At 41.1% G+C, this 19,434-nt stretch overlaps 1 protein-coding gene across 1 annotated transcript in view; it reads right to left on the minus strand.

Annotated features, from left to right (window-relative positions):
- The window catches only part of Orp8 (Oxysterol-binding protein-related protein 8), a 69,241-nt gene that overhangs the window by 28,961 nt on the left and 20,846 nt on the right, over positions 1-19,434 (minus strand). The window contains exons 8-9 of the mRNA XM_028305168.1: positions 16,698-16,818; positions 15,844-15,944 (exon numbers count right to left, since the gene is read on the minus strand). Coding sequence (XP_028160969.1) covers positions 15,844-15,944; positions 16,698-16,818 — 222 coding nt within the window. The remainder of the gene's footprint in view (positions 1-15,843; positions 15,945-16,697; positions 16,819-19,434) is intronic.

A 19,434-nucleotide genomic window follows, 5' to 3' on the forward strand; every position in this document is an offset into this window, starting at 1 on the left:
ATTCATTGAAATACAGTCCTTTTTTATTTGCTCTAATTCGAAAATCTAATAAAAACACACTTAGGCGTCATCACACTAACAACAGTATTAGCCAAAATAATAACATAGCTAATATCAATTCATTATAATTAGCAACCTATAATAATCTATTTATTTTATACTTGAATCAACAAAAAAGATTAATTCTACTGCTCAAATGGACCAACTATTCTCAAAGAACCGAAGTTCAAATATTAAAAAATACCTAAAAAATGTTTTTTGGTAGGTATTTGATATCGGGTGAGGAAAAGTAGTAGTTTGAGTAGTAGAAACCACCCTTTTTATTTGATCAACTATAAAAAAACATCCAAAAAAAAGTCCTTAAAAGACCATCACAAACTTGTTAATTTTTATCTTCTTAACAAATCAGTTTAACCTCTTAACCCTTTATACGGCAGTGGGAATCCAAAAACAATGATTAAAAAGTATGTGACACTCTTTTTGGGACATTTTTTTTATAATTATTCTAGCAAACCAACCTCCATTGCACACTGAAACTCCATCGCTACAGGTCTCAAGCATGAAGTCTTTAACCCCATTGGTTTTACCAAAGTCCGACAAAATGGCGGAGTCTACAGAATATTTCCTGTTCAACTTTTTGGACGCAAAGTATCCTGGCTCCGAAGCCTGCCGTTTCAATTTCTTCTGTATATTTAATAAAGAGAAAATGCTAGACCGTCTCCTCTCAGACTTATGTTTCGCCTTCCTTTCAATTATTTCTTCTTGCAAATCCATCGCGGATTTGTAGTTCTTTTCAATCATTTGTATATGTTTTCACGTTAGCAAATATTGGCTCCAATTTTGGCCAACTATTGGCCACCACTTCTGTCTAATTGGTCGATAATTAGGTTCCACCAATTTATTCTAATCGATCTTCATTTGTTTTGTGTAGGCATTTGTTTTTATACGTTTTCACGTTAGCAAATGTTGGCTCCAATTTCGGCCAACTATTGCTCCAACTCTGTCAAAGTAGTTTCAATTTATTGTAATCGATTCTCTTTTGTTTCCTGCAGTCATTTGTTTTTTCTCCAACATTTTCTTTCATGAATTGCAAATTGTTTTTCAAACTGTTACCATTCTTGCTATGACATTATTTGTTTAATGTTTGTCCTCGAAGATTTTAAGTAGTATCTATGTACACACATTATATCGTTATCACTTGTTATCACAGACTATTTGTGTCTAGACTTTTACTAAAAGAATTAAATCAGTGAAAGAATGCTGGTGATTTTTAGTACACTCGCAAATATCGTGTACAACCTGGTCGAGTCACACCGGTACACCTGGCGGCCGTGACGTCACATCGCCGCTCTGGTACGGACGGGGCGAACGCGGGGAGGTGTTGCAGTTAGCCCGATCGGGTATTTGAAGTCGGTTAAAATTGATGATTACTCAAAGAAATATCCTTATAAAAATACCTCTTTTTGCAGTCGGTTCAAAATCAAAATCAAATCAAAAATATTTTACTCAATTTAGACCACTAGTGGCACTTATGAACGTCAAAATACAGTAAAAAAGTGTAGCCCTTAAAGGGCACTTTACATGTCTCTTATGCCCGTTTTCACCATCAATCCCTAATTTTAAGTGACCCCTATGAAAACCACCATACCATAGGGGTCACTTAAAAATTAGGGATTGATGGTGAAAAAGGGCATTAGGCTTAGTTGCACCACCTAACTTTGGACCGTAACTTTAACGATAACCGGTGTTTTTGTATGGAGTTTGACAGATTTTTGACATTTGTCAAAATTAAAGTAAGAAGGTGCAACCCAGCGTTAATCTTTTGGGCCCTACCGGCGCTTCGAGACAAGCATAATGGCAAGTGCTGAGAAGAAACGCCGGAACAATTTCAAAATAGCATACTATATTATCACCATAATCAGATCACGTATAATTAGTTAACTGTAGTCAACAGCACATCCGACTATACTTGTTATTGCGAAATAGCACATTTTACAGTAAGTTCGTGACACCCAAAGTGGGCAAAAAATTGACACCACAACCTTATTCCAATCCCACTCGGCATGGGGCACACTGAAAACCAGCGTCGTGGCCTTCCTCACAGGGGGCCACGGCATATGCTGAGTGGGGTCCCATTGCGATGGACATCGCTGTGCGACAGGGTGGCACTGCTCAGTTTACTTTCTCTTCCATTATATGTTTTATGTCACCTCTGTCTTATTTGCTTTTTTTATTTACATCTTTTGTCTTTTGTGATGTCCATGGCAATAATTGTTTCTTTCTTTCTTTCTTTCAATGTAACAAACATGACCGAAGAAACTCTGTGCAGATTTTGCTATACAGAAGAAGAAACGGCCATGCATGTATGTTCTTTGCTCATGCGGCCCGCTTATGAGCAAAAGAAGTATCCATCTCGGGCGACACATCATGCACCCGGATGAGATAGCAGATAGCACGCTCCAAAGAATCTGGAAATTTATAGACTCAACGGGACTAAGCAGTGAACTCTAAACACAAGGGCTGCCACAATAGATCAAACCTGGTCGAACTGGCGCAAATAAAGGCCCAAAAACCAATAATAATAATAAATGTAACAAAGACGTGTTGTGAACTTCGTGACACTTTATGTGGCCAAAAACTATTTAACGATGACTGTACATACGTATAGATACCATAGTGTAGCTTGACGTGCTAAATAACTTAAGATCCAGTATTAACTGATAAGAAAGATAATAAAATTCCGAGAGGTAAGGTATAGTGACATTGACTATAAATTATTTCCAGTGAGAACTGTTTTATGAAGGCTTAAGACATAAAATATTTTATATCTTGCTGACAAATTCCTGATTTTAATTAAAAATTATCTGCTCTCACTAAGTTTGCAAATAAAGAAAAAACACTTTTACACGTCCCAAAATATTTTTGTAATACATATTAACAGGACCTTGCCCCAGCAAAATTTGCGGGATTCTGCAATGCCTACGGTTTTTGCGGTAAGGGTGGTTGAGGATTCCAGGTGAAGCTCGCTTCCACCTTCGGCCTGATCGTCACTTACCATCAGGTGAGATACAGGCCAAGAGCTTGCTCGTTGTGGATAAAAAAAAATGCATTTGCTAGTGAGAACTCGTCTAAACAATATAATTAAACTGAAACCTGGTTTTACTGGTCCAAATACCGCTCATCTACCCCAAAAACCAACACAGTTATGCGTTCGTCCTATAATATTATGTGCTACTCGTAATTTACTACGCACAAAGTGATATTTTTTTCCGAGAAACACAGATTATAATTATCCAAGCATAAACTGTCATAAACTTACTAAGATTACCACAGTTGTACGTTAGCAAACAGATTATGTGAAAATTTTCAGCCACTGGCCCTCAAAGTTTCACCTCGAATTGGTCTATCACAAAGGCAAAAACATCTTTGTGCATAGTAGAATATGACTACTCCCAATCTTCGAACTCTATCTACTCCGAAACTTCGAACTCCTATGTTTTTCTGATTAATTTCGTTGCGGGTCCAATGACAGTTTACCTTTCCCCCGCAACAAACTCGACCTTCACTGGTTGGGTTATTGGCGGTCAAGCTGTAGATCCTGGCTACACAGGAGTTGCAGCGGTGGGAACGAGAGGTGGGAATAGTCCCGTTCCTCCCAATCTTTCCAAGAAATATCAGGAGGCAACTAAGGAACAAATATGTGGCGCTGTACAATCCGTCATACATTTAATGTCATTTTTTGACGCGCTCACTAGTTTGATGTAAACTCACACTAGGCCCTCAGGCCTCCCCAACCCGTCTGGCCAGCGTGGGGAGTGTAGGACAAATCCTCCATTTGCCTCTGGTGAATTAGAGAGGGTCGTGCTCCTGCAGTGGAGACTAAATGACCTGATGATGACATTGTTAAAACCTATTGTAATTGACAATATCTTTCAACTTAATCTTAATAAACTCTAAAAAGGCACTGACTTTAAATTTAAACTTCAAATATTTACCTACACACGCAGAAAGGTACTATTTTCGGTGTTCAACAAACAGACTGACATACATCTTAATCGTGTTTATTATTAGTAACGCATTAAGTCCCGGAGCAACAAACCGATCCCAGTTTCGAAACGTTGAAGAAAATAGATTAAAACTATAATAACGTCTGCGAACAAGTTAAGAAAAAGTAAAAATTATGCTATTCCCACTTCTCATTCTCGAAAAAACATTTTAGTTGCAAACTATAAACTATTACAACTACTTCTTTTAAAGTTTTCAAAAATCGATTGCTTCAAGTCGGAAACGCTTTCACAGGCGCTGCTCTGATCATTATGCTAGAGATGTTGGGTAAAACCATCGAAATTATCATATTATGTGTTACACTGTGAGCCAGCGTTGTTTCATCAATGCTGGAACACTCGTGCTTTAGTCTTCTGTGACGGACAGAAATTCAAAAGATGGTTATTACATAAATTTGAGAAACGGGACTATTCAATCGCACCTCTCGTCCCGCTCGCTGCAACTCCTGTTTAATCAGGATCTACTTAACCGCTAAATAAACTCAACCAGTGAAGGCCAAGTTTCTCCCCGGGGAAAGTTAAGCTGTGTGTGGACCTTAGGAGTTGGAAAAATTTTAAGAATAAAAGTATCATTGGCGATTTACTTCTTTAAGCCCAATAAAATCAGTTCTTTCTTTCTGCACGTTCACCTGCCTCGCATTAAAACAAAATACACTACCTCAACTACATGAAAACATTATCAAGTTTAACCAACCTATCTGTCAAAGAACGGGACTGCTTTATTGATACGGCGCAAATGCATACTCCTGGTATTGTAAATTGTAATTTATATTTAGACCCAATATCCAATCAAAATATACAAGCAAAATTATTGTATCGACAAACAGTACAGTCAGGGTCAAATAGTTCGTGTCGTGACATCCAAAGTAGCCAAAAAGTTCGCAACACGTCTTTGTTACAATAGGGATGTTTCTTGGGTATAAAATTAAGAGTTTGAATTTGAATTAGTCCGTCAGTTAACTTACCAAAAAATACTCGACACGTATTTTTCAAACTAATGAAAATTGAAAGAGATAATGCGCGCCAAAGTTCTAAAGAAGAGGCCCGTGACGTCAAGGTGTGCTTAAGTGTAGCACTTCGTGACGTCACGCGGAACTTCCACGCACCAGAACTTCGTAATTACTTGTTTGATTGACAAATAAAAATATACGTGTCCAATATTTTTTGATAATATTGACGGACTAAAACTTTTTTTTAGGAAACTAGCCTATTGGAATAAGGTTGTGTTGTCAACTTTTTGGCCATTGGGTGTCACGAACTATTTGAAGCTGACTAAAGCCCGGTCCGTGGGCACGTAGAATTTTGTCCAATGACCCCAAGCTACCCATCCTTATCGCTCGCGCGTAATTATATTGCTGTCGCGACTGTGCGACGGGCGCCCGCAGTGAGTGTGCGAGCGCGATAGCAACATAATTACTCGCTACCTAGCTAGGGGTCATTGGACAAAATTCTACGTGCTCACGGACCAGACTATAGGTAGGTATACACTGCAAATCAAGCTAAATATACGGTGGCATTTTACGTACTTGTAAAAGGGGCTATATTCCAACAATATTTTATAGTATGACATGCTATAATGTGTGTAATGTCAACACATTCATAATAATTATTGATGATGGCACGGTCAATAGAATGATTGCGAGCAACCTTGGAACGCTGTTTAAAACGCATAATGCAGTCTGTATACTAATCATTATCTAAAATGATTCGTATACCGCTGTCATTGGACCCGCAACGAAATTAATCAGATGAACATGGGAATTCAAATGAAAGTTCGACTTCCTTCTTTCCTTGAGTCTTTTTAAAGTTTATGGATGAACCCTGTATTACCTATTATAATACACCAACTAAAGTTCATGGCTCAGTCTAGCTCAAAGAAATTAAGACTCGAAAGGACTCGGACTCATGTGACTAACGAGGCGTAGTCTTGAAAATAGACTCAAGTCTCGAAATAAAAACTAAATGACCCAAGTTTCTTACATCTCTATTACCTACGGAAATCATAGCAAAAATTAGTTACAACATATTGCACAGTTTTTGCAACTATAAATAGGTATCGGAGGAAAACCGGTAATGAACTGTTTGCTATGCAATTAATATCTGTGGCCTTATGCAGTTGTGATAGAGGCGAGTTTGCAATAAAAAATATTGTATGCTATGCATTTAATATCATACTATGACCTTAATAACAAGGTTCACGACTCACTCGTTTGTTGGTATTTTGTCTACTTTATTTTTATTGCACTCACTGCAAAAAATTTTGATTTTTAAGAAACCAAGAAAAATAACTAATTTTTCCCGCGACCTTCACCAGATCATCGGTCCACCTAGTGGGCGGCGCAGGACCGGTCGTTAAAGGGAGGCCTTTGGCCAGCAGTGGACGTCATTTGGCTGGCAATTTTAATATGATGAATATGAACGTAAAATTGTTTGGAAGATACTTGATTTACTAAATTATTTTATTTATTTTCTTTCTCTTTTTTTATTTTTAGATATAGCTTTAGAGAAACCACAGTGGTGTTAGATCCACATCATCATCATTTCAGCCACAGGACGTCTGCTGAACATAGGCCTCCCCAATGACTATCACATCGCCCGGTTGGTAGCGGCCTGCATCCAGCGCCTTCCTGCTACCTTTTCCAGGTGGTGTTTGATATTTAACTTAAAAATAACTAAATATACCACTTTCCATTCAATAACAATATTAATTAATCTCCAGAATAGAACTATCATAATTACCCCACCACAATATTTCCTTCCTTAACACTATTATTATTATTGTTTGAAAGTGTTTCTCAAATACATACTTATTTAAACAATTAGTGGTAAAATTAACAATAATTTCCTGGAGAAGTAGTTTAGAGTAAATATTAGATGTTTTGGTTTTCCTATTTGACTTAATAAATAAGCTTTCCTTGTGGTTTTTAGAAGTGTATACAGGGTGTCCAAAATTAACACATCATACTGACACCGATCAGAAATGAGGAGATTCGTAAACGAACTAAAGTCGTTGACATAGCCCGACGGATTAACAAGCTGAAGTGGCAATGGGCAGGGCACATAGTACGCAGAACTGACGGCCGATGGGGCAGCAAGGCTCGGGAAAAGCGCAGCGTAGGACGGCCACCCATAAGGTGGACCGACGACCTCATAAAGGCAGCAGGAAGGCGCTGGATGCAGGCTGCTACCAACCGATCATTATGGAAATCATTGGGGGAGGCCTATGTTCAGCAGTGGACGTTCTATGGCTGATGTGATGATGATGATGTTGCAAAAACGGGAAATATTATTCAAACTATTTTCACGCGTGCACAGTCGCGGGCACAGCTAGTCTACAGTAAGTTTGAGGAAAAATAACAATCGTTATGGCATCCTTGTTTACTGCTTCCGTAAGGAAAAAAATATTATGCAAGCGTTTCAATTACGAAACTTTTGCATAAGTTTCATTGGACTTTTTCCTTTAGTTTAAGAGTAAGTAAGATGGTTAATGTTTCTCTACACTAATATTATAAAGAGGAAAGATTTTGATTGTTTGTTTGTATTGAACAGGCTCCGAAACTACTGGACCTACACGGGACTATTCCCACCTCTCGTTCCCACCGCTGCAACTCCTGTGTAGCCAGGATCTACAGCTTGACCGCCAATAACCCAACCAGTGAAGGTCAAGTTTGTCCCGGGGGAAAGTCAAACTGTTATTGGACCCGCAACGAAATTAATCAGAAGAACATAGGAGGAGTTCGAAGTTAAGGTTCGACTAGTGAAAAGCGGATAACGGTACTAGACCGATTTGAAAAATTCTTTCACTATTAGAATCCCACATTATTTCTGACGAACATAGGAGGTATGCAAACATCAGGCCTCCCTAACCCGTCTGGCCAGTGTGTCTTTTGTTTTGGATCGATTTACTTGTTTAAAAAAATTTAAAAATGGGGAATATCAAAAAATGTTTGGGAACCTTAGGCCTAAAATACGACCTTTTAAACTAGTACAGTCTGTGTCAAATAGTACGTGACACATAAAGCAGCCAAAAAGTTCGCAACACGTCTTTGTTACGATTGGAATAAGGTTGTGTTGTCAGCTTTTTGGCCAATTTGAGCGTCACTATTTGATGCTGACTGTATACAACATATTTTAAACTGCACATCTATATATATAAAAGAAAGTCGTGTTAGTTACTCCACTTATAACTCAAGAACGGCTGAACCGATTTAGCTGAAAATTGTCAGGGAGGTAGTTTAGAGCCAGGAGAAGGACATAGGATACTTTTTATCCCGTTCGAAAAAAAAAGTCTGCTTATTTATTGCCATTAAGGCGGAACAAAGTTCGCCGGGTCAGCTAGTAGCTAATAAATTAACCCGTGCGTACAGTTTTTCCACAATATTGTATCGTAAATACGTTCTACTACGATAAACATTGTGAAAGAATTATGAGTGTATGTTTATACGATGTAGAACATTAAAATCGAATGCTAGATATTTACATCTAATCTTTAGGCATCACCCTACAGCCTACAGAAAAATGTTGCACGGGAAATATTACTATTCAAACTATTTTCACGCGTACGAAGTCGCGGGCACAGCTAGTAGTTCTATATTTTTGCATTTTCCCTTACTTGGGCCCCCAGTAGGTTAAAGACGGCCCTGTTTATGACAGATTTCATCGAGGTTACAGCGTTGTTACGGGTCTAATGACAGTTTAACTTTCCCCCGGGACAAACTTGACCTTCACTGGTTGGGTTTTTACGGCGGTCAAGCTGTAGATCCTGGCTACACAGGAGTTGCAGTGGTGGTAACGAGAGGTGGGAATAGTCCCGTTACAGCGTTGTTTTGTAGTCCTACAACACGACATGTACAATATTTTGTAGCAAAATAACTTCATAATGTCAGTATACATTGTATAACATAATGCGACGCCTTCCATCATGTATTTATTTCTTAGAATTCCCAGAAAATCACCAGTATTCTTTCCTATTCCAATTCTTTATTAGTAGGCCCTTTTGAGGGCTTATACACGTCCTATAGCTTGCCCTATTATTTATTATTATTGGTTTTTGGGCCTTTACTTGCGCCAACTCGACCAGGTTTGATCTATTGTGGCAGCCCTTGTCTTTAGAGTTCACTGCTTAGTCCCGTTGAGTCTATAAATTTCCAGATTCTTTGGAGCGTGATATCTGCTATCTCATCCGGGTGCATGATGTGTCGCCCGAGATGGATACTTCTTTTGCTCATACGCGGGAAGCATGAGCATAGAACATGCATGGCCGTTTCTTCTTCTGTATGGCAGAATCTGCACAGAGCTTGCCCTGCCACCTAGGGACAAAATATCGGCTGATACTGAGAAGTGGCAGAAACACTGTCACTTTGTCACTCAAAACTCATTTTATTAACAAGTATGCTTTTAAAAATCCCTTTTACACGTCCCAGTATTAACCCTACCACTGTTCGGGACAATAAACGGGCCAGTGCTGAGAGAAGCGCAAGAAACTCAGTCACTATTCAAAAATTTATTAAACACGATTTAAACTTTTTGTTAAACTAAAAAATCACCAGTATCTCACAAATCACACGTCAAATAACACTATCACAAAAAACAAATACACTGTTACATACACAGTCACTATACTATCTTATCAACATTTTCCCATACAATCTACCGCCAGTCATGGCGTTCCGTACGCAACTGACTTAAAAACATATTTCCAAATGTATCAAGCAAGATAAGCTAACAATAGAAAAATGTGTTCTAACGGTTTGCACTTACGTTTATAATTGCTTGAATTAGTCAGTGACTAAATCAATGCTGTTCAAAAACGCACTCAAGAATAATGACATTTGAGTCGATTATTGAATGAATGTGTCAGTGTTGTTAGGCTGGGTACATATGAACGGCCTTAGATTTATTTTTGTTTGCACAAATGTTTAGTGTTTAAGTAAATAAACAATTAGACAAGTGTTAATGTTAGATGCTTGTTTTGTTAATTAAGCATTCAAGGCTATTGGCGAATACTAAAAAGGTGTGATTTATTCGCAACAGTATTTTTTGTCGGTACATTATGTCGTATTTGACATTTATTTCAATGATAACTACAATTTTAATGTAATTTAAATTTCAATGTGATTGTGATTAATTTACTGATTAGATTATTATTTTTAATGATTGATAAACTATATTGTATTTTATTGTGTATTCTTTTATGACAAGTAAAGTTATTTCTTTTTCTTTATTCCGTCTAAATCTAATCTCAGCACAAAACTCATTTTAGATTTTTTTTTGCAAACACATCACTTGAATATTTAAAAAAAAAGGGCGGCTAAGGCTAATTTACGAGCAAAATGTAGTAAATGATTAAAAAAAAAAGTCGTCGTCGTCGTAGTCGTTTCAGCCAAATGACGTCCACTGCTGGACAAAGGCCTCCCCCAAGGTTTTCCACAATGAACGGTCCTGCGCTGCCCGCATCCAGACTCTTCCCGCGACCTTTACCAGATCGTCGGTCCAACTAACACCTATCAGTGAGTACCAACCTATAATACGCCCAATGTTTGTTTACAAATTGTCCGCATAATTTGGCTCAAGCGCTGACATTATCTAATCAATTTTGATAAACGTTGCTGCTTTTCATTAAAATTAATATTAATGCTATAATGAGGTGATAATACCGATTATTTTAGACCTGATGGTTTGCGGATTACTTTAGGCAATAATCATCATGGGGGCAAATAGTGCGCATATCAACACAGTTATGCTTTTTGGACGTCATCATCATCATAATTTCAGCCACAGGACGTCAACTGCTAAACATAGGCCTCCCCCAATGATTTCCACAATGGCCGGTTGGTGGCGGCCTGCATCCAGCGCCTTCCTGCTACCTTTATGAGGTCATTGGTCCACCTTGTGGGTGGACGTCTTACACTGCGCTTTCTGGTACGTGGCCTCCACTCCAGAACCTTGCTGCCTTACTGCTTTTTGGACGGATACATATAAGTATATTATTTAAGTAGTGTAGTAAGTTTTTAACTCAGGATAAGCACTGTGGTATCTTATGTCTGTCTTAATAGAGGCGACTTTGCAATAAACATGCAGTTTAATGTGCTTGTGTAACTGTACATAATATACTCTGTTTAATTTGGGGCTAAGTTATTGATATTATAATAATATCATTACAGTAATATAATTACAGAGCGTCACAGTATTTATTTACAAAATCACGGTTTTTAACATCTATGTACGTCCCTTGTGTGTAAAATTCTTAAAATTATGAATTTATCATTCTACAGCTTGTCATTTTTAGGGTTCCGTAGTCCTGACAAGGAACCTTTATAGTTTCGAATGTCTGTCTGTCTGTCCGAGGTTTTGCTCGGAAACTATTGGCATTAGGGAGTTGCAATTTTGTGGAGGTAAACACATTAATCACACCGACAAAAATGTAGAATAAAATTTTGAAAAAAAAATTTTTTTAGGGTAACCCCTACATATAAAGTGGGGATGATTTTTTCTTTCATCTTCTACCCCACCGTGTGGGGTAGGTATGCTCTTTTAAAATGGCTTAGGGGTTTCTAAGACCATTTTTCGCTTTAGGGATCCGTTTGCGAAATGTTAAAGTTTAAAGTGCCAATTTTTGTCCGAGTAGGGCGCGAAATATAATAATTTAATTAATGATCTTATGTAGACTACCCTTAACTCACTCTACAGCTCATTTACAATGTAAAACAAAGTTACAGGACAAACAACCTTGTGTACCCAACTTAAAGGTCACATTAGCACGCAACGCCGAGCACATAGAACATTCTGTTTATTTTAAGATGTTTGTGAACGGTGTTACAAGATATAAGATATAGTACAAGTCAACGTCAAACAAAGTGGCCAAAAAGTTGACAACCTTATTCCAAATAATTAAGACGTGTTGCGAAACTTATTGGCCACTTTGGGTGTCACGAACTATTTGACGCTGATTGTACTGTCTAAAGCCCGGTCTGTAAGCACGTAGAATTTTGTCCAATGACCCCAAGCTACCCATCCTTATCGCTTGCGCGTTGCAACGGGCGCCCGCAGTGAGTGTGCGAGCGTGACTTCAACATAATTACGCGCGATCGATAAGGATACTTGGGGTCATTGGACAAAATTCTACGTGCTCGCAGACCAGACTATACCAGCATAGGATATACGTTGTTGTTGCAAATACGTACTTATTGCAAGTACATAAAGGTGCCATCAGTCAATTTAAATGTTTATCTACCTTATACCGCCCTTCGGGTTTTAAAAATGATACGATTTTAAACGGTTTTATTTAGCTTGCCCTGTTTATTTTTTCTCAATAATTCACTAAAAATTCCGAAGCTTTAAAATCCCACCTAACTTCAATAAGAAAAACGTTATAACATTTGCTGAAGGTAGTTCATGTACTACACTAAAACCATCCGAATCAAAGCTCTAAAACGGGACTATTCCCACCTCTCGTTCCCACCGCTGCAACTCCTGTGGTGCCAGGATCTACAGCTTGACCGCCAATAAAAACCCAACCAGTGGAGGTCAAGTTTGTCCCGGGGGAAAGTTTGTAAACTCTATTAAGTACATAATAAAGTTCAAACTCCGACCACAATTTACAACAGTCTAGCAAGAGAACATCTAGCATCTGCTAGTTCATCAACCAAATCCAAACTCTAGCGACTACACCATAAGCTTCAAATTCCCACTCTCAAAAACCAAAACGTCACAGCAATCTCATCAATCAAATCCACACTCTAGCGACTACAAAATAAGGTCGAAAATCGCACCGCTCCTAACGATCTTCCCAGCCACATAGACATTCTGGGATGTGAATCTGTCATCTCTTCGTTGATTCCTCAAAGCATCAAGACTTACTGATGGTAGCTTATGGAAGTCTATGAGAGAGAACTTCTCTGGAGTATGGGATGCAGTGGCGGAACGGAACTGCGGCATTCTAGAAATTTAGACCGTATTACTATATGCATAAGAACCAATTAAAATGTCTACACCAGCAGCCGAGCCATTCTGCGACGTTCTAGATGGTTCAATTTTATGAGAGTTTAGACTATTACTAAAGCCCGGTCTGTGAGCACGTAGAATTTTGTCCAATGACCCCAAGCTAGCCATCCTTATCGCTCGCGCGTAATTATAATGCTTTCGCAACTGTGCGACGGGCGCCCGCAGTGAGTGTGCGAGCGCGACAGCAACATAATTACGCGCAAGCGATAAGGATGGGTAGCTTGGGGTCATTGGACAAAATTCTACGTGCTCACATACCAGACTATATAAGAATAACTATAGTAAAAGATCGGTAACAAGAACGGCATTCTGCAAGATGGTACACGAATTTTGACTCTATTTTTAAAGCACAAAGTAGCATATCGCACCCTTAATAATGAATGGGCACAACTCCAAAATTCAGTTTTTTGGGAAAAGCCAAAAAACCAATCGGCGGATCGCGGTTTTTTACATAATTGGCTCTAAAATATTTATTTTATCAGCTACAACTTTCAAATTAAGCATACTTCATCACTGGTATCTGTTATATAATTTGACATAAGACATTTTTGAAAATATTGATTATGAGTACGTAAAAAAATTGTATAAAAAAATATTTCAAAGTTAGGCCTTTATTTTACTATTTCTGTTGTTGTGATTTTGGGTATTACTTGTACTTGTGCCCATCTAATCCTTAGGCTGAATTGTTTTATATGGCANACGGGACTTTATCAATGTAATAAAAATGAAAATGTAACATATTATTAGAAATATATGGAATTAATTAGACTTAGCTCACTAACACTTACTTAAAAGTTTGTCACACAAAGGCACAACTCCAAATTGGACCACAGTCGCGGGGGCCGGATTCGACAAATATCGGCATGTCTCTGATTCAGCCCTTCTAGCGGGAAGATAGATGAAAGTATGGAAGGGGCACAAAATGTAGAACTCTTTTATCTGATCATTGTTTTCGATTTCTGTGAAAGCCATCTTGTAGAACTGACGAAAATATGCCTCTCTAGTACAAAAAGTAAAAAACCAAAAATTTTGAGTTGTGCCCCTATATTATTAAGGGTGCGATATCAGGATTAGCCGTGTGGTTCCGGCAGAGTAGAATAACCACACCCACTTTTTCCACGGGTGTCATAAGAGGCGACTAAGGGACAAATATGCGAACATCAGGCCTCCCCAAGTCGTCTGGCCACAGCGTGGGGAGTGTAGGACAAATCCTCCATTTGCCTCTGGTAAATTAGAGGGTCGTGCTCCAGCAGTGGAGACTAAATGACCTGATGACTCACCTTCTAACTTCTAGACCCTCATCGAGACTGGACGAGGAGCTATACTTCCGAAACGTCTCAGTAGATGGCGCTGTTTTGGTAATAATTATATTTTCTGGTGTATCACACAGAACGACATCTTCATTGAAACGTCTACGCCTGGGCAAATTCTTTATATCCTTCAAATCCTTCAAGAACACTTCATCATTCTCTGAGTCAGTTTTCGCGCCGCTTTCTCTCAACTCGCTTATACGTTTTTGAGTCAACGTTTTCAAAGTACACGGCGTTGAACTCCGCCTTTTGGGCAGTGTTGCCATGAATCTAACCAAATTGTCTTCTAGCAACCCCGTTGGGGAGATTGCTTTGTCCTTTATTTTCCTATCTGGCAGCTTTGGGATGTCAAAACATCTGAGAATCGGCGACTTTTTAGCTTCGACTTTCAAGGGACTGGAGGCGAGACTTTTCGTCAATCGCAAACCTTTAGTCGCTTTAACTTCGTCTCTTACAGATGACGTTCCAGGACTGTGTCTGTCAAAAGTTTCCTTCTTCCATAGAAAATCTAGAAATCCTTCTTTTTTTTCGTTGTCTGGAGTTGGCGATTCAGTCGAAACGTCATGCTCTTTTGACATTATTTCAATAGACTCCACAAATTGAGCCCATTTTGATATTTTTCTCGGTTTTGGTTTCTTTGACACTTGGTATGTCACCTTTCTTTCAGCGGAATTCGGCCTTTTGGGGGAGTAATCTGACACTGACATGAGAGGAGTGGGGGAACTACACGAAGATATAGATTTTAGCACTGTTTTTGACATTTAGCATAGTTTCGTAGCGATTATAAGTGCAATAGTGCAGGTTGGAGGTGCAATAGATTTGTTAGTTTACCTTGTTGTGACCTGTTATGCTAAACTTCAACTTAAATTAGGTTTAAATATTAGTTACATGAAAAATAAATCTTAGTTAAAGTACAAAAACTGTAATCAAATTAGGTTTTATAACAAAACAACTACATAGTAGTAATTAAATGTAATTTTTACACACACTGTAAAGTATGGAAAAACGTTGTTGTCAACTTTTTGGTCACTTAGGCTGAGTTGCAGAACCTTATTTAACCGTAACAATAACCGGTTCTTTTTGTATGGAGTTTGACAGATTTTTGACGTCATTCAAAGTTAAAGTACGATGGTGCAACTCAGCCTTAGAGAGTCATCAAGTATTTGACGCAGCTGTACCTATTTGACCGTAGCTTACTGCCCTACATCATGTATGTTATGCCTTGTGTGACTTATTGTAAAATTTATATTAACGTTAATAACTTTCACCCCTTTGTGTTCGGTTCAGAGCAATCTTAAGAACTAAATGACTATGCACGTATCTTTTTTTATCTTCTATTAGCCATTTAGTTTACGATCGCTCGAAAAAAAAATGGGCGCTTCCATACTTTTTCTCGCGCGTGTATTTGACGCAGACTGAGCCTATTAAATTGACTGAGCTGTCAATACTGTCAAAGAATGACTTACCGTGCTCCGTGAAGTGCCTCTCGAGTTCCTCGTGCGATATGTTGGTCTGAGTCGCCGGCGCCTCCGACGCGACCTCCTGCTCGGGCCGCGACCGGGAACATCTGATTATCATCATAAAACTCATAAAAAAACCCATAAAACTCATTTATTTTTGCAAGTAGGCTTTTAAAAAGCACTTTTACACGTCCCAGTATTAACCCTACCACTGCAGTGTAGGTCATCTATATGTATATGTTAGTCGAAATTACCATTGTCAATTTCAGGCATGGTTATCTCGCCAAAAATATCTAAAACTTATGGCGAGATAACCATCAAAGGAATTATAAGTGGTAAACTCGCCAATGGACGAGTTTTTAGATTGGCGAGTTGACACATAAGCCAATAAATGGGCCAATGCTGAGAAGAAGCAGCGCAAGAAACTCAGTCAGCCACTATTGTCACGCCCGTATTCACAAACATTACCATGAGGTCTCACAGTGCGCGTGGACGCACAAGGTGACACGAACCAATCACAGAGCTCTATTCAACGCTGTGCTTTCGATTTGCTGCTTCACTCAAGCACGCATCGTTTGTGAATACGGGCGTTAAACTTAAAAGTGTAAAAGCGGTTTAATCTAAGATCTGGAGAGAGGAAGCGAAACGGAGAAGGGTAGCGGAGAAGCGGAACCTTAGGGGGGGGGAGTAGCTGAGTAGCTGAGAGGGGAAGGGAAGCGGAGAAGCGAGAGGAAACGGATAGGAAGCAGAGAGAGGAAGAGGAGACGTGCAACCTTAGGAGGGGAGCGGGACGCTGAGAGGGGAAGCGGAGATTAAGCGGAGAAGCGGAGATGAAGCGGAGAAGCTCCTGTATAACGTACCTGAGCATAGCATTGCTGCATCTTAAGGCGAGCTCGAGCCCGTCGAGCCAGCAGTGGCCGGCGGCCTGCGACGGCGCGCGGAAGATCAGGTGCGCGGTCGGAAGCGGCTGCACCACTGCTCCTGTGGGAACAAAAGGTTAGTTATTTATCCATACTAACATAATAAAGAGGAAAGATTTGAATTCTTTCACCATTAGAATCCAATTTTTTTTCTGCTGAACATAATCACTTGGCACGACGTCAGCAGAACAAGCGTTCCCCTGGCCCCCCAAAAGCACACCATTACGTACTTTTAAGTCCTGCCCAAGAAATCTGACACGCCCCCCTGGACAAAACTGCCCCCTTTCCCGGATGAGACTGCCCCCTCCCTTCGGGGTCAAACAGCCCCCTTACCTGGATTAGATTGCCCCCCTGTGGTGTGGTTGTGGTCAGACTGCCCCTCTCGAGGCTGGAAAGCCCCTCTCGAGACTTTACCCCCTCGAGGCTAAGAATTCCCCTTATCGAGGCTAGAAAGTCCCCCTCGAGGCTAAGAATTCCCCTTAACGAGGCTAGAAAGTCCCCCTCGAGGCTAAGAATTCCCCTTATCGAGGCTAAGAATGCCCCTATCGAGGCTAGAATGCCTCTTCGAGGCTAGAATGCACTCTCGAATCTAAGAATTCCCCTTTTCGAAGCTAGAATGCTCCCTATCGAGGCTAGAATGCACTCTCGAATCTAAGAATTCCCCTTTTCGAAGCTAGAATGCTCCCTATCGAGGCTAGAATGCCCCCCCTCGAGGCTAAGAATGCCCACTATCGAGGCCAGAATGGCCCCTCGAGGCTATAAAGCCCCCATCTGAGGCTAGAATGCCCCCATCGGGTCCAAAATGCCCCCTAACTATCACGTACCTATAGTCTCGTTATGGGGCCCCCTTGGCGCCCAGATGCTCTGCTCCAGAGGGTGGTAGAGCTTGAAGCAGAAGCCGTCCTTCTTGCCGGGACGCTCTATCACCTGGCACGACGTCAGCAGAACAAGCGTGCCATTTGTAGGAAGGGTAGCTGATTTCCCCTGCCCTCGTCCCCCCTAAACTGCTTTTAGACTCTTAAGTCCTGCCCCCATGAGGCTAGAATGCCCCCATCGAGTCTAGAACGCTCCCCTCGAGGCTAGAATGCCCCCATCGAGGCTAGAATGCCCCTTCGAGGCTAGAATGCACCCTCGAATCTAAGAATTCTCCTTTTTGAAGCTAGATTTCTAAGAATGCCCCCTATTGAGACTAGAATGCCCCCATCGAGGCTAGAATGACCCCATCGAGGCAAAAATATCCCCCTCTCGAAGCCATAATGGCCCCCTGTCTGCCACTTACCTATAGTCTCGTTATGGGGCCCCCTTGGCGCCCAGATGCTCTGCTCCAGAGGGTGGTAGAGCTTGAAGCAGAAGCCGTCCTTCTTGCTGGGACGCTCTATCACCTGGCACGACGTCAGCAGAACAAGCGTACCATTTGTAGGAAGGGTAGCTGATTTCCCCTGCCCCGTCCCTCCTAAAATGCTACGCCTCTACCTTTTAGATTCTTCAATCTTGCCCCCTCGAGGCTAGAATGCCCACCATCGAGGCTATAATATCTTCTCGAGGCTTGGAATGCCCCCCTCGAGGCTACAATGCCCCCCTCGAGGCTAGAATGCCCCCTCCGAGGCTAGAATGCCCCTCGCAGCTATAATGCCCCCTTCCGAGGCAAAAATTTCCCCCTCTCGAAGCCATAATGGCCCCCCTGTCTGCCACGTACCTATAGTCTCGTTATGGGGCCCCCTTGGCGCCCAGATGCTCTGTTCCAGAGGGTGGTAGAGCTTGAAGCAGAAGCCGTCCTTCTTGCTAGGACGCTCTATCACCTGGCACGACGTCAGCAGAACAAGCGTACCATTTGTAGGAAGGGTGGCTGATTTTCCCTGCCCTCGTCCCCCCTAAAATGCTACCTTTTAGACTTAAGTCTTGCCCCCACGAGGCTAGAATGCCCCCTTGCGGCTAGAATGCCCCTTCGAGGCTAGAATGCCCCCTCGAGGCTAAGAATTCCCCCTATCGAGGCTAGAATGCCCCCTTCGAGGCTATAACTCTCCCCCTCGAGGCTAAGAATGCCCCTTTCGAGGCTAAGAATGCCCCCTATCGAGGCCAGAATGTCCCCTTCTGAGGCTGGAATGCCCCCATCGAGGCTAGAATGCCCCTTCGAGGCTAGAATGCACCCTCGAATCTAAGAATTCCCCTTTTCGAAGCTAGAATGCTCCCCCTCGAGGCTAAGAATGCCCCTTTCGAATCTAAGAATTCCCCTTTTCGAAGCTAGAATGCCCCCTATCGAGGCTAGAATGCCCCCCCTCGAGGCTAAGAATGCCCCCTATCGATGCTAGAATGTCCCCATCGACGCCAGAATGGCCCCTCGAGGCTAGAATGCCCCTCGCAACTATAATGCCCCCTCCGAGGCAAAAATTTCCCCCTCTCGAAGCCATAATGGCCCCCCTGTCTGCCACGTACCTATAGTCTCGTTATGGGGCCCCCTTGGCGCCCAGATGCTCTGTTCCAGAGGGTGGTAGAGCTTGAAGCAGAAGCCGTCCTTCTTGCTAGGACGCTCTATCACCTGGCACGACGTCAGCAGAACAAGCGTACCATTTGTAGGAAGGGTGGCTGATTTCCCCTCCCCTCGTCCCCCCTAAAATGCTACCTTTTAGACTCTTAAGTCTTGCCCCCACGAGGCTAGAATGCCCCCATCGAGTCTAGA

This window comes from Ostrinia furnacalis, unplaced genomic scaffold (assembly GCF_004193835.3).
Source record: "Ostrinia furnacalis isolate ACB-3 unplaced genomic scaffold, ASM419383v2 OfSCF1638, whole genome shotgun sequence".
Lineage (NCBI taxonomy): Eukaryota > Metazoa > Arthropoda > Insecta > Lepidoptera > Crambidae > Ostrinia > Ostrinia furnacalis.